Source organism: Letharia columbiana (assembly GCF_014066305.1).
Source record: "Letharia columbiana isolate WasteWater2 chromosome Unknown Sc0000009_s1, whole genome shotgun sequence".
NCBI classification, from domain to species: domain Eukaryota; kingdom Fungi; phylum Ascomycota; class Lecanoromycetes; order Lecanorales; family Parmeliaceae; genus Letharia; species Letharia columbiana.
The window spans coordinates 324295-340062 of record NW_023501046.1 but is presented as its reverse complement, the minus strand read 5'-3'; the positions used below and the strand labels follow the sequence as shown (position 1 = coordinate 340062).

The 15768-nt window shown below is 49.0% G+C and overlaps 5 protein-coding genes across 5 annotated transcripts; 4 read left to right on the top strand and 1 right to left on the bottom strand.

The window, feature by feature from the left end:
* Positions 1-695: 695 nt before the first annotated feature.
* HO173_003778 (uncharacterized protein) lies at positions 696-1997 on the top strand (the record flags this gene model as incomplete). Its single annotated transcript, XM_037305703.1, has 4 exons — positions 696-1079; positions 1129-1302; positions 1361-1591; positions 1647-1997. The coding sequence occupies 4 exons, from the start codon at positions 696-698 to the stop codon at positions 1995-1997; spliced, it is 1140 nt and encodes a 379-aa protein (XP_037167458.1).
* Positions 1998-2810: 813 nt separating this feature from the next.
* HO173_003777 (uncharacterized protein) lies at positions 2811-5624 on the top strand (the record flags this gene model as incomplete). The annotated part of the gene is made up of 1 exon (XM_037305702.1): positions 2811-5624. One exon carries the CDS (start codon positions 2811-2813, stop codon positions 5622-5624), a length of 2814 nt encoding a protein of 937 aa, XP_037167457.1.
* A 2673-nt stretch (positions 5625-8297) lies between these two features.
* On the top strand, positions 8298-10406 carry HO173_003776 (uncharacterized protein; the record flags this gene model as incomplete). The annotated part of the gene is made up of 1 exon (XM_037305701.1): positions 8298-10406. The coding sequence occupies one exon, from the start codon at positions 8298-8300 to the stop codon at positions 10404-10406; it is 2109 nt and encodes a 702-aa protein (XP_037167456.1).
* A 1074-nt stretch (positions 10407-11480) lies between these two features.
* HO173_003775 (uncharacterized protein) lies at positions 11481-11747 on the top strand (the record flags this gene model as incomplete). The annotated part of the gene is made up of 1 exon (XM_037305700.1): positions 11481-11747. The coding sequence occupies one exon, from the start codon at positions 11481-11483 to the stop codon at positions 11745-11747; it is 267 nt and encodes an 88-aa protein (XP_037167455.1).
* A 1718-nt stretch (positions 11748-13465) lies between these two features.
* On the bottom strand, positions 13466-14722 carry HO173_003774 (uncharacterized protein; the record flags this gene model as incomplete). Its single annotated transcript, XM_037305699.1, has 2 exons — positions 13466-14616; positions 14683-14722. The coding sequence occupies 2 exons, from the start codon at positions 14720-14722 to the stop codon at positions 13466-13468; spliced, it is 1191 nt and encodes a 396-aa protein (XP_037167454.1).
* Between the last annotated feature and the right edge of the window lie 1046 nt (positions 14723-15768).

The following is a 15768-nucleotide window of genomic DNA, read 5'->3' as shown; positions in this document are numbered from 1 at the left end:
GTGACAGTCTTGGCGTTGGCGCAGGCGCAGTCACTGCATTGAGCATACCGTTCACAAGCAAATGATCAGGAAGAGCTGGTCAGCAGGATTCGGAACCTCCTGGCATGGACAGAAGAGGCCATCAGCTTCAGCCTGCAAAGCGCTCGAATTAAAAGGTAGCGACAACGCTGAAGCTTTCAAGAGATCATTCACGACAGGAAGACGATTTTCAATACCTTGCATGCTAACTAAACCAATGCTCCAATCAAATGTTGGATATGTGTCAAGCTAATGCAGGCACCCTCAATCTCAAGGCGATACTGGAAATCCGATTTGTTCCTGCGTTTGTACCCCTGTTCCAGGGCGAATAACCCCGGGTCAACCGTCAGGGCTATGGTCCTCCTGAACTTAATTTTATCTCCCCTCAATTTCTCTTGCTGCTCTCTTCTCTTCAAAGACTTCAACTCTTTCTCACCATATTCCTTTTTTTCGCTGTCGTTTGGGTTCTTCGTCACTCTTTTTGCAGTCTCTAGTCATTCATTTGCGAATTGATTTCGCACCACGCTCCTTCAGCCCCGACGATTTGAGTCAAGAGAATACAAGAAATAGAAAGCATTCAGCCCCGAATTTTCCAGATATCCCTTCCAGAAACATCTGCAGTCAGAGGATCACAATCTGAATAAAAATTCTATCACAAGCGACCTACATCTTTGAAGATGTTCAGCAGGCTTGCCGTCGTGTGCGTTTTCGCGTTGGCTGTTGTGGCTCAAGCCGGGCATGAGAAACACCATTCTCATCGCCATAAGAATGGGACACTCACGCACAACCCCTTCCCCGTTTATGACCACAAGCCTTCAGGCCATCACGGGCCTTCTGGCTCTGCCGGTTACCCTGCTGAGGCAGGAATCAGCAGCGGTGTTGCTCCTTATCCTACAGGTACCGGCGGGTCGTCTCCTCTCAGCACTGGCGCCTCTCCTCGTCTCCTCACCACTGGCGCAGTGCCCACCTATACGACCACTGTGATAGTGACCAAACTGACTACCTACTGCCCTGGGCCCACCAGCCTCACGCAGAACGGCAAGACGTACATTGTCACCAAGGTATATAATCAATGACTTTACCATACCCTGCCCTTGCTAACAATTTTAGGAAACGACCCTCACCATTAATGACTGTCCCTGCACGTCCACCTATACGACCACTGGCTTTCCCACTCCAACTCAATCTGGAGACACCACCTTAACCTACGTTATCGGCACAGGTTCATCGACCACTACCGTAGTCACCACCATCCACCACACGTCTTACAAGACCAACTACAACGTAAGCACACTCCCTTCAATTCAATATCAAGAAATGCAACTAAAATTCGATACTCCAGACTGTGTACACGTCCGCAGGTCAACCTGGCGAGGGCGGTGAGAGTGGTGCGAGTGGCCCTCCCGTAGGTTACCAAACGGTCCGCAACACAATACAGTCCACCATTTACGTCTCTGCTGTGCCTACTGCTGGTAGCGGGCCTGGCGGCCCTGGTGAGGGAGGCGCTACTGGTTCGGCCTGTGTAGCTCCTGTCACTGTCACCGTCACTGGGCCTGAGGAAACCGTCACTGTGGTAAATTTACTCCAGCTATCACGTCTACAAGCCTCTAATCGCTGACACATCTCAGACTGCTACTTCTACTCCTGGCTCCGGCCCATTCCCATCTTCTGTAGTTGTTGGATCGCCGGCCCCCTCCGCTCCGGTTTCATCCAGTGTCCCCTACGGCATGAACAACGGTACTCAGCCCACAGGAACTGGCGCGTCCACTGGCTTCCTAACGAAACCCTCCGCCAGCTTCACTCTCAAACCCTCTTCAGGCATTGCGCCTCCTTCCGGTGTCACTTCCGCCTCTACCGTACCCTCCTCAGGCATCGCGCCGTCTTCTAGTGTCGCGACCCCCTCTGCTACAGCACCCTCCTCAAGCAGCACCGTTTGGCCGGCGGTGATGGCTACGGCAGAAGTGCACGCCTACAATTGAAGCGTAACGCATGGATCTGGCAATCCAGCGTTTGAATCATTTTAGAAAGCATCTGAATCCACACTTTGTTGCTTTCAGTTCTTGTATTTACATTCTTGATATCCGTTTAGCATCTGCAAAGACAAGCATGCAAAACATTCACACTCAACATAGTCTGATCCCACATATCTCGCTGCCGAGTTTACATGTCGAAACGTTTCCTGTTCATTCGGCCTGCTGTGAGATGTCTAGTTTCTGGCAGGCTCCAATCGTTCACTCCGGACATGCCTATTTGAATTGCTCTTTTCGATTGGTCTCTGGGGCAACGCCACCAAGATTCCACCTTATTCTAGCCATCGTAGAGCCCGCCAGCCCATGTAGTAAGATCTCGGAAAGACGATCTCTTTATTGAAGTTATGAGGTATGCGATTGAGGCACCACGAGGCTCATATGGAGGGGATGTTGCCAAGAGATATCGGTGAATCTAAGCGCCGACTTTCCGGCTCCATCGACTTACTACCAGCCTCCTCCAATCTTACAAAGCATTGCATCTTTCGGCGTCGATAAGTCTTTTGTGTTTTCTGCATAGCGACTTACGATCGTGTTAAGTTGGGGTCTTGTGATCCTTCCGCTAGACTGTATCTCGTTCTTGCGCTTCATTTCGTCACTCGTTGTTACTTGGGTCTCGTGCCAGCCGCAAACGGCCAACGTCCGTTTTCTTTCTGATAGAGAGCTCAGCAGCGCGATAGACTGGACATACTGCTCTCCCCATCTCACACTATAACGCCTAATTTGCGGGTGTGCCTTTTAACGAAATCGCAAAGACCAGTCATCATGCGCGACAACTCCTACTCGTCAGATATGGGAGGCGAGGATCCGGATTCGACTCACCACACGATATCAGAGGAAGTGCAAGATTCTATCATGTCTTCCGACGGCGAAATAACTGGCATTTATAGCCCGCCTCCCCGCATAGCATCTCGAATCTATAAATCTACCTTGACCCGCCGAAAATCATCAGCAGCATCATCTCGACTGAACTCCATGTCCTCACACCACTCCAGTCGATCCACGCGATCTGCTCACGGCGGCCCTCAGAGTACTCATGTTGCCCAACATCTCCGACGTGCTTCTATAATAGAGAGCCGTAAAGCCAAAGCAGCAGACAGAAATGCACATGCTGAGAAGGTCAGGCTACGAGCAGCTATGAATAAAGCAGCTCCACGTACTACTACGAATAGCGAAGAGCGCGCCATTGCCGCGCAACAAGCAAGAGAACGATACCTTGCTCAGGTCAAGGCCAGTTGCGCCGAAGAAGTCAAGCGATCGAAACGGGTGGCTGAAGAACAGCGAGAGAAAAGGGCTGCTGAACATCTCAAGCTTAAAGAGGATATGGAAGAAAGGCATGCGGAAGCCGAGAAGAGAAAAGCTCTCCTACAACAAAGCCAGCGGCGTACAAGGACGATTAGTTTGCCGTCTGTGGAGGAGAAACAGGTCGTTGCATACGTATGGAAACCGAAGAACCATGACCAAGCGGCACGAATCATACAGCGCACCTGGCAAAATCGGCAGCGTAAACTTACGATACAAGAATTTCTGCGACTTGGTTTGACCGTTGAAGCGGTTCAGAAAACAAGTTTTGAAGATGTTGGAGTGCTCTTAAATCAGGAAAATGTACTCTCCTGCACGACGAAGATGCTGAAGCTTTGCGGACTCAAGGATATGGGAGATGATGATGCGGCCGAGAAGGCGGCTGTTCGAACCTTTTTAAGCACGTTTCTGATCCTTGGCCATCCAGCTCAAGTGCTGAGCAAAGAAGGCGAGCAAGAACAGGATCTCGTGAACAAAGCGAAGGATCTTCTTCTTCATTTCGATCGTATCATCGACGACTCGTCAGGTCCGAGGCATTCAGTCCTATCGGCTCAGCTTGCAGAGCTCTCAGAGGCGTACGCTTCTTTTCAAGCAGCCTTTGCTGCTTGGAAAGCACATGACTCGTCCTATTTGGTGTCAAATATGCTTGCCCAATTTGTTGAGCTTGATGCTATATGGCAAACAGTCAAAGACGACAAGGACGGCGAGGTAGCGGCAGACTATAGAGAAGGCATCCAGCACAACCAGACTTTGGTGCTTGTCCGGCTCAAAAGACTCGCGGGTCCAGAAAATGCTATGAAGATGATTAAGCACGCAATTCGAGCAAGCAGAAAGATAAGATCAACCCAAAGCCCTGCTCCTGACAACAAACCAAGAGCCGCGCCGGTTGACCAAGCTTCGACCGAGTCTGTTATGCCAGAAGTACCCGCTCCAAGGCCGGCGGAATCTCCATTCACGGCTGCAAAAGGAAAGGATCCTGCGAAACAAAAACTCGAGTCTTCAACGCTGTTGCCTGACAACCGACACATACTGCATGAGCTTGCGATCAACAAAGAGTTCAAAGTCGATCTACAGCCACGTATTGACCTGCGGGACACTCTTATCGATGATGTGTCAAGAAGCATGCAACAAGGCCTCGATGCTGCAGAGGGAGAGATCTGGGTCCCTGCCATAGCGAAGGTGATATATGAGAAACTCCTCCGTTTGTTGACACCGGGAAACTCGCTTCATGTCTTGATCTCCGAAACCCTCGACCCTGCAATGGTCGCGAATCAAGTTAAGAACGGGGCTTTTTCGTACGATAAATTCTTCTCCTTCATGAACACCATCCTACCAAAGTTGTGTGCACCTGTTCGAGACTCCGATGTTAAGGACCTTGCAGAGAATCCAAGCCACGATCCTATTAAACAGCTGGCTAGACTCTATTATGTTATCGACCTACTCTTGCTCGATCACATGAACTTTATGCTGCAGAGATTGGGACCAACGCTTATCAATGGATCTGTTGACTATGAGAAAAATTGTTTCCTAACAAGGCTGGAGGATCAGTTTCCTGTAAAGACACTAAGATGGTGGAGAGCCGCAGTGGCCAAGACGAGAGAAGAGCCATTGAGACGAACAGTGGAGGGCATTTCAAGCCCAGCAGCCAGGGTTACAGCTGATAGGATATACATGTACGGACTTGTTGATCTTGCCATCACAACGAACAAAGTCGAAGATGCAGAAATTCCCGAAACCCTTGAGCTCGACACTCAGCGTCTGGCACGCATTCGCTCAGATACTCTCCGCTTGATTACAGTATCGTCTATCCTTCTCACTGCAAAGAATCTCCTCAGACGCGACGTACGGTCCCTCTGGAAACTTGAGAGCCAGCGGATGTGGGATTTGCCATTTTCGTCATCGCCGGCGGCATTCGTCGCTATCGTTGAATCTCGCTACGCCCTCCCACCGACTACCAGACAGCAACTCACCGGTACAATAGCGCGCCTGCTCACAGACGCTCGAGCAGGACAAGTAAGCCACCCTGTCATGAAAGTGCTCTTGAAGAAAATCTATGCCCACGTTCTCGCTCGACTCGCGGCGTCGAGTGCAGAAGAACGCATTCGGACGAGTACTACTGCCAGTGAGGTCTTGGGATCGAGCGGGATGCCGGAGTCCGTGGCAAAGATTGGCGACATAGTACAAGAGCTGGGCAGGGTGGCAGATGTGGATCGGGAAGCTCATGGCAAATGGTACGATGAGGTTGCCAAAACAGCTACCGAGGAGTCTAATGAGTGAGGGAAACGATTCGTGTATCTGGTGTACATTCAAAGCAAGGAAGTGTTGCATTAAGAAGCTCTAGAGTCTTCGGTATTGGTTCTCCGGCTTGGAATGTCTCAGGATGGTAAATGTAGCGATGGTGCTTTAGGTGTTTGGCTTCGGGCTTTGGCTTTGGTCGCATGGCTTCGGGTGGTACATGGTACACATCAATCCCCTTGTTTTTAGGAAAGATACCAGCACGGCTCTCTTTTGAAAGGCATTGTATTCTAGTTTAAATCAATCTTTCAAAGCTGACCTCCGTCATCATAGACTCACTCCAGACATGTCCTAGCTCTTCGGCCTCAGAAACGCTACCCAGACCTACTTTACCTTCCTTGGCCCCGCTCTCAGCACCAGCGACCCGGCAGTTCCGTTCGAACATCCAGTAACCCAACCCAGGGCCTTGTGCTCATATCTGCCCTGAAGCGGGTGGGGCTCCGAGGTGCATTGCGCCGCTCCCTTGCGTGTAGTCGTGTACCCTTCCGGGCTGACGGTATCGGTATCGGATTCCTCGTCTCCATGCTTCTCCGTGCCGGTCCAGCGGTGGATCGTTGCCTCGACTCGTCTTCGCTGATCGATCACGGCGGAGCGGCGGCGGCTCTGACGGTCCGACGCACGCACTCACTCACTCGTTGAAGAGGCTAGGCTCTGATTGTTCGAGTACCAGCGAAAGGAAGACGCACCACGTACGAGGAGCTGGCGCGTCTGAACGGCGGCTCCTGGCGTAAGGGATGGAATATTGGCGATGTGTTTGATCAGTCGTTTCTGGGAGAAGTCACGGCATTGTCGCTTGGGATGGAGAGGCCGGGTTGGATTGCGAGCGCACAGCTTCTGCTGCTGGGAGGATGGGTCACGGAAGACGGGATTTGGTTTGTTTATTGAGAGGTTTTCGTGAAGGGAGAGGGGGGCGGCGGAAAAACGGATATTAAAGGAACAGTTCAACGTAGGAACTCGAGGAGCTGATCCGGTTTTTGCCGGCGCCATGGGTGGAGCACTTACCTCAGCGTGAAGAAGAATCAACGGAGTCACGGGCTGTGTTCTTTCCGGGGACTGTAATGAAAGCTGTTTGTCCAAAAGGTGCATTATAATCTTACGACTATTTTCACATCGTCAAAAGATACGAAGGTGAACACTGCCTATGATCATGAAGCCCAAATGGCCCATTTACAGCCACTAAAAGAATCGTATAGGAAAGGTGGAGAGCACGCTAGAGTCGGATCGGCCACAGCCGTTTTACGCACCCTCGGGCCGCTGGGTCGGGCGAAAATCGTGCGATCCTATTGGCTTACTGGGTAGAAGTGCTCTATTTCATAAGCACGCTACCGCAACTGCCCGTAAAACACTCTAAGCAATATCCAGGCAATCGAAATTATGACACCAAATTGTTTATATTAATGGATATTTTATGTGACTGATGGTCAAAATAAGAGCCCTTTTGTTTTCGGGGTCAAACGCATGCCCATTTCTTTTACTTGTACCATCTTTCTGCTTCTTCCATCCTACTGCTGCCATTCCTACTTCTGCTCCTTCCTCGGCATTGTGAACTCAGGTCCTAGGAATGATGCTATAGAGGCTTCTCGATTCGACCTCCCCTCACTTCTCTCCGCGACACTTCAACACCGTTGTGACCTCTCTGTTTTTTCCTGCCTCTGTTCATCTTGCGCCAAAGCACGCAAAGAAGCAGGAATTCTCAGCATTCCTTTTCACATTAGTCAATCGCCAAACGAAAATGCGTCCAACAGGTGACGCGCTTCTGAAACGGTGGCATGGAATGCTGGGTCTATCGCGGCAATCTCCCCCATCCTGGTACCGAGATCGACTTCGGGAGGAACTACAGGAACGCCGACTCGCAAAAACACGCTGGCAGAAGCTCAGCGAGGCATCAGACGTCTTCTTTTCCAGCAGTCGAGCTCGGTACGATGGATACCCAGTTCGGAGATTGCCCCCGTTTGTTATCTCTCGCCATGGCCTCGTATACACGTATATGCTGGCAAAGTTCACTTTACGCTGGAAATTCTACCGAACAGCCGCTATCATGTGCAACGCTCCTCATTACGACTCAGTGCGCGAAGTAGTGAATCCCAGCAAAGATCAGAAGCTTGAGGAAGTCGCTTCACGTCACCAGATTGACCCGGTGGCGTTTAAAAGAGTTGGTCGCCAACTGCGACAAGTATGGCCTCTCCTCCCGTAGAGATGTGCTTCCGGCGATCGTCAGACTCAGTCGTGGAAAGGCAATCAGGAGAATACCAAATGCACAGCCTATGGCTTGACGCAAATCTCTCGGTCTCTTGTAATACTTGTTCAGTCATTGCTCCATGCTCTGCCGTTTGCCGCTTCCACACCTCAATTCTCTACCGCCCTTTACCAGAGAGGCTGGGTACATGCGTGCAGAAAAGTGGGCTGCTGTAGCAGGGTTCTGCAACACGCTGAATTGATTGATTGATATCATGATTGCTTCGGCTCTTTGAGTCACTTGATTGCCCAGAAAGAATAAGGCAGCCCAGAGATCGATCGATCGATCTAGCCAATGCGGCCAACCTTCCAATTTACCTCCATCTCACCCTACATCAGCTACATCTAATAGCGACATATCTCATCGATTATCGAATTGGGTTTCCTACCCACCCTTCGGAGAAGACCCAAGGATTTAGTATGATGTCTGCCAACTGCGAGAACGCTTCAAGCAACGTATCGGGCTCAATGGCGGATCTTCAGCTAAACCAACCCACTACCCCTAAAAATCGGTCTGCTTTCGATCACAAAGCAGTAGTTGTCGGCTTATACGGAATTCCAGGCTCTGGCAAAACGTTTCTGCTGAACAAACTGAAGCAGGAGCTCGGACAGACGCAGTTCTCGTTCTACGAAGGCTCCGAGATGATTTCTACCGTTGTGCCTGGCGGTCTTGACGCATTTCAGAGCATGGAAGAACAAGAGAAGGCGCACTGGCGCCGGCATGCTATTGACGCGATTGGAAAGAACTGCGCTGACAGCGGACAAGTTGCAGTCGTCGCTGGACATTTCATGTTCTGGTCAGAGGAGCAGGAGGCTGGACGGCCAGTGTATACCCTAAATGACTTGGAGATATTTACGCACATCGTCTATTTAGACGTCCTCGCCGAGGTTGTCGAGCGACGTCGTCTGGACGACACCGAAAGGAGTCGCCCGTCCACATCGGCAAGCCATTTGCACAAGTGGCAGCAGGAAGAAAAGACTCAGCTGCGCGATCTCTGCCGCCGTCATGGCATTTTGTTTTCGCCCGTATCGCCATCTCCGACGCTGCTGAACAAAGTCTCGAGACTGCTACGCGAGTTCAAGTACCATAACGAGGAATACAACCTATCTCAGGCCAAAATCAAGCTAGACGATGTTGTTGTTGCTAATCAACGCCAGCTGGAGACAGTGTTGGTCATGGACGCCGACAGGACGTTGGCTGCAGAGGACGCAGGCGCATTGTTCTGGAAGAGGGTCTCAGACTCGCGGCCATTGCAAGGTGCAGCATCCACATTGAATACGTTATTCAGCAGCCCTTTAGGTCACTCATATACTGCTTTTCGCCAGGCCGTATTGATATATGAAGAGACCGCTAGTGATGAAGAGTTTGATACCCTTTGCCAAGAAGTGGCGTTGGCGGTGACCATGCATCCTGAGATTGTGTCACTGTTGCAACTGGTGGCAGAGCAAAAGCATGTTGGCGCGGTGGTGGTCACCTGTGGACTGCGTCGTGTCTGGGATAAGGTGCTGGAGAGAGAACGTCTATCGGAGAAGGTAAAAGTTATTGGTGGAGGACGCATTGCAGATGGGTTCGTCGTTTCAGCGGCAGTAAAGGGCGCCTTGGTTGCCCGTTTGCGAGAGGTCCACCACATGCGTGTTTGGGCGTTCGGAGATAGTCCGCTGGACTTGGACATGTTGCGCAAGGCAGATCGAGCCATCGTCGTAGTTGGTGAGGAACAGACCAGGAGCAAGACCATGGATGCGGCCTTGACAAACGCCATCGACTATGACGGCCTTCGGGCGCACCAGGCTGTACTGCCAAGCAATGCCTCACCACGGCTAGATACTACCAAGCTTCCCGTGATCAAGCTCACCGAGCCCGCATTCGTCAAGTCTCTCCTGTGCGACCGATATACACATGATGGTCTTCAAGTTTTTTGTGCCACAGATAGGAACGCAGCGAAGCTGCTCGCAACGCGGATGCGCGATGCAGCTGTTGCCGGCCCGGACCTGAGGGAAGCGCATCGCCGCGTCGGCTGGTATCTGGCGAATGAGTTCGTGGCCGATGTGATGGGTCTCGAACAGTGTCCAATTCGGCATGTCCTGGGCAATCAAACAAGAGGCTACCAGCTTTTTCACGAGCAACAGACAACGATCGTGGCGCTAATGCGCGGCGGAGAACCCATGGCTTCTGGCGTCAACGATGCCTTCCCGCTTGCCATGTTCCTCCATGCCAGCGATGCTGACGATATCAAGCTCCATCATTTGCAAGGACAGCTCACAGTGATACTGGTAGATTCGGTAGTCAATACCGGCAAGACAATTGTTAAATTCGTGCAGCACGTTCGCAAGCTTCATGCCACTATTCGCATCGTGGTAGTCGCCGGTGTCGTTCAGGCCCAGTGCCTTTCTGGGGGCAGTCTCAACCAGACACTCGCACGTTACGCAAAACTTCATCTTATTGCGCTTCGCCTTTCTGACACCAAATTCACTGGCAGTGGCACCACCGACACCGGTAACCGTCTGTTCAGCACGACGCATTTGTCCTGAAAAAATCTCCTATGGCAAGTACAAGGGCGCATAGATAGATATCAACTGGATGATCTCAACATTGTTGCCAGGTTTTGTACTGTAGAGAAAGTGACTGGGTGATCTCAACATCATTCCCAATTCTGTATCATGGAGAAAGAAGGCACAAGCTCTGCTGCTGCGCGTTAAATGGTTGAGTAGAACAGCCAGCTAAAGAGCAGAAGATCTACGATAAATTCTTCTCTTCCAACCCCATAAAGCTCTTCAACACATATTATTATAATCATTGAAGAAATGTCCCCTACTACGATGGGGAAGCCTGATTTTATATTTTTATCATCGAACTTCGATCGTGCCGCTTCGTAGTCCGCTTCGGCGTAAATTACCGCAGTGGTCAAGGTTCCACAACCGTCCGTTCCTGCTCGCATCTCCGTTCCAGCTACAGTGCCGCAGCTCTGGAAGTCTACTCTTCACCCTCCATGTACCGCTGGACAATAGCCCCGGTTTTGATATTGATTTTTCTAGAAAAGTCATGTTTGCAACCACGTTACTTTATGACAGCAGGGGTGGTGGGAAGATAGCATGCTTGGATGCGGAGCGGAGAGAGTTTAGAGTATGCACCACCATGGCCACCCGGCGTGCCTTGAATCCAACCGGAAATTTTACCGCAGGTAATTAGGTCTCCGGACAGAGCGAAGCGAACCTGTGAGTTCCTTGTTGGCAGCCGGCTACAGGCGCCATTTGGGGGGAAAGGTGAAAAAAAAGGACACCCTCAATAGCCGGGTCGAGTGGGAAGGAGTGGTTGGACGGGTTTGAGATGGGTAGAGTAGGGGTTGGAAGGTTGCACGGCTTGCTGATGTCCGACCCGTGCTCCGCTTTGGATGTCTAATACGTTTTGATGAAAAACGTTGACGAAAGGTGGCGACGTTTGAGTTGACGCTTCGAGGGTGGTTTCTTCTTCAACGGTACATTAGGTAATCGTATGGGAACACGTTACACTTAGTATGGGCCACCCCAACGCTAAGGCCACCCCAACACCAATTTTTTCAATAATTTAAACCATCCATCCCCCACCTATCTACCACAACCACAACCATGCCTGACTCATATACCGTTATTCAGGAACGTATCCAGAAGGCTTTAGCCACTATTGCCCCCGGAACAAAACCTAAAGTCACTCGATTGGCTGCTGAATTCAACGTGCCCTACGATCAGCTCCTAAATCGCTACAATGGGATCCCCCCAAAGACAGCCACTCTTACGCGCTCACAGATCATGAAGAATAGGCTCTTCATCAGTATATATAACGGCTCGATGGATTGGGAATATCTTATCGTCGTCCGATGCTTAAAAGAGCTATAAACTCTATACTCCGCGAGCGCCCTAGCCCCATTAAGTACGTGGGTAATTATTAGCCCACGCGATTTTTAAGCCGTAATCCTTAGTATAAAATGCGTAAATAAAAAGCCTCTTGTAGCTTAACGGAAGAATACGCATAAACTAGAAGCCATCTAGAACTGGTTTCAACGTTTTTAGAGTGTCTGTTAAGAGTTTAAAGTATAAATAGAGAATACCTACAACTTTAATGAGACTAGATTTCGAATTAAGATAGGCAAGAGTCAATGGGTTATTACAGAAAAAAGAGAACTTCCACTTTATTAAACGGATACGAATAATAGAGAGTATATCACGTCAATCGAGTGTGTTGGTGGCTTAGGTTATGCGCTTCCCTCGATACTAATTTTGGCTAGAAAAATAATATCTTAGCAATTGATTTTAAGAGAGCCTTAATCCCGATACTCTATGGGGTGTTAGTGATTTCGGATACGCAAATAATAATCTATATAAGACCTGGATTAAGTATTTTAATTATTTCACGAAGAGAAAGCGTATAGAGATATATAGGTTATTACTGTTTAATGGCTATAGTAGTCATCTCATCAGAGAAGTACTCAAATATATAAAGAATAACAATATCATTTCATTCTATTTACTCTCACACTCTTTATATCTATATCAGCTATTAGATGTGGATATCTTTCAGCTATTTAAACACTGATATATCGAGGTAATTAATACCGCAATGCGCTAAGCCAGCGGTGATTATTTAAAACTCGATTTTTTGGCTAATTTTCAAGCAATTTATAATTAAACCTTTATTAGATCAACTATTATATCTGGATGACGATAAATAAGCCTTTTTTCTATAATTCTACTATTATTTTAAATTATTTAGCTAGATTTTAGTGGAGAAACTCTTTAATAAGAGATAAGACTCTAGAGTAAGAGATACTCGATCTTGAAGACTGGCTAATATTATATACTTATTATTAAGTTATATAGTATAGAAAGAACTACGGGATATATATCTAATCGATTAATAGTTTAATAGGTATATTCGAGGGGTAGAAGCGAAGATGCTTTTAGGTCTACTCGTCGAGCGAGAATTAGATATTGTTTAATAGGCTATAGTAGTCTAAGCAGCTCGTAAAGTAGAGTCTAATACGATGGTTTAGAAGGAGGTGTTATTTACTCTTATCAGGCCCGGAATAAGATTACTGCACGCAAGGAAACGGAGGTTGTAAAGGCTTTAAAGGCTTTGAAGTGGGTAAATACCTAAGAGTCTCGGGCATATAATATACTTAGGAATAAGAAGATTAAGTGGTTTAAGGCTATTGTAACGAGGGCTAGATAGTTAATTAAGATTAGAAGGGCTAGAGAGGCTAAAATAGATGATAATAGTTTATAGTATATATATATGTGGATGGGTAGGTAAAATAATTGAAAAAATCCGTATTGGGGCGGCCTTAGCGTTGGGGTGGCCCATACTAAGTGTAACGTGTTCCCATACGATTAAGAGGGAGGTACTGGTATTTAGGGGGGGGAGTCTTGGCACGATCCTAGCGTGTGCACAAAACGTTACAATTCTTGGCGTTGATTGAGGGATTCTCTAGGAAGCGGTGAGTGTGGCACTACAGAACCAGAGGGATCTGCTTCTTGAAGTACGAAGGTAAATACTGCCCAAGGTAATGAGGTCTAAATGGCCCATTGACGGGCAGTAAAAAGTTGGCCTGACCTATCTAAGGTACATTGAGCATTTTCCTTGGATCTAAACTTGCCACCTCCGCACTTCGCACCTCTCCTTCAAGTAGCATCTCACTCATGATCTTCCCTGTTGCTGGACCGTTTTGAATGCCCCACGAATCATGGCCCGCAGCCAGCCACAAAGATCGTATACCTGTTGGTCCTACAAGAGGCCCAATGTCACGATTTCTGCCCTGGACAATGGGTCGGTAACAAGCCTGGTTGATCAAGACCTCCCCGTCCCGTATCTCGTGTGATATGCTGCTGATATCTTTGTAAATGATATCACAGACTTCTTGGTTAACATGTACCAAGTCGCTGGTCTCGGGCAATGGAACGTCGTCATCACTAGGCCCACATGAATAGATCGTTCCATCTGGTCGAGAGTATATCTCTGGAGGTATGCGTTTCTGGGGAACCTTCGGATGCAGCTCGGGAAAGAGCACATATGCCGATGTAGGATTTGCCGGACGAACGACGATGCTGTGGTTCCTCGACTCTTTGATGGGAGCGGCTGGATACAAAAATTTGGTCCATGGGCCGGTAGCAATCACGATATCCGTAGCTAGGAGTGTGTGCATTCCCGAAGTATCTTTCAAATTATAGGTCACCGACTCAGCCTTTCTACCATCCCGCGAGTAATTGATCGTCTTCACCGTGCCAAGAATGATCTTGACGCCTCTCTGTTCCGCTAAAGAGGCTATGCTGGTTGTGAACAGGTATGGGTGCACCTGTCCTGTGTCTTCCGGAGTTCCCAGCTCACTGTACGACGTTATGCTTTCAGGTATGATCCAATTCAGTTCCGGCGGAAGATCGGCAGCCTTAGGCGCAGACATAGCGTGAGGGTGGAACTGAGATCCATTCTGCTCTGTTGTGACATGCCCAACAGCCTCTCCCATGGCGTCCACGTCAGCACAATGAACGCTCCGATAACCCCAACGTCTTTGGCCGTTATGCTCCTCGGACAGTTGGGTGTGAAGCTGATGACTGAGCGGTGCGATACATTGTGGATCTGCCCATGTGGCAACAAGACCTCCCGCCTTGCCTGAAGAGCCGCCAGCAAGCTGACTGGCTTCCAACAGAGTTACAGTGTGAAATTCCGGGTCATACGATGGGTGACGGGTGATATAATAGGCGATACAGCAACCTATAATGCCACCCCCTTACCACAGTCAGTGAGACAAACGCTGGTGGGTGATGCCTAAGGCTTTACCAATGATCACAGTATGCCGGTTGTCCGACACCTCGTCCATGTCTTTTCTGGTTCAGATATACTTTATACTGAGGATTCGCTTTCTTTGCTTGTAGGTTGTAATTGCGGTACTTTGCGCAGCGCTCTCATGCTTGTGCTCCACAGATGACAGGACTGATTCGGCTCCTCTTATAATTGTGTCGGAATCGGCGGGGCTGTTTCAGTGTCAGTGCCAGTGCCATTGCCAAGGGTCTTAGCAACGGATTAGTAATAATTTAGTGACATCACCGGGGAGCTTCAGCTGGCGAATGAAACATGGAAGAGGTAAGGTAGTTGACGGTAGGGGACGGGCTTTGAAATTTGATTTGGCCACAATCAATATATCAAACTTGGCGCTCACCTGCAGGGAGCTGCTTCCATGGAAGATAGACACTTTTTCCTACTGAAAGAGGCTAGTCGCTAGCTGCCGATGAAGCCACCAAACCTGCCATAAGGTACCTAACCTTAGATAGCTAGCTACTCTACTTAATTACCTTATCTAGGTTAGGTACCTGTTCGTGGGACGGCAGACTAAAGTAGTCTCGGGCGTCTTTCCCCAACCCACTAAGATAGGTCAAGTACCTTACATGTAAGTGATCAACACAATCACAACAAGACTTCAGCACGTTCAGTCAAAGTTCCTCAAACATGAGCTGTCCGCTGCGTCTTTAACACACTCCGCCGAACATTATATTCGGTTCCAGAGTGCGGGATCTGCTTACCGATTGGGAAATTTACAGGCTTTATCTTGAGTCCAATCCATACAGTGTGTGACCTTTGCAGTGAAAAGATAGCTCGATGATTGCTGCCGAAAGGAATTTGATGTAAGATTATCTACCTACTCCGTACAAGCTGCAGGGTAAAAGTACCTTCATGAAATCTGTCGCACGCAAAACGCAACCATTCTTCTTTCAGGTTCTTAAGGCATGAGCGGCTAACGTCGAGTGCTCATTGGTGGCACCGCTCGCATTGGCTATCCGGCTTGCATAATTTCAGTGGCATTGCAACCATTGTAAAAATTGCCCCATGTACGAGTACGCCATGCGGCTTGGCTCAGCTGCCTTCCGA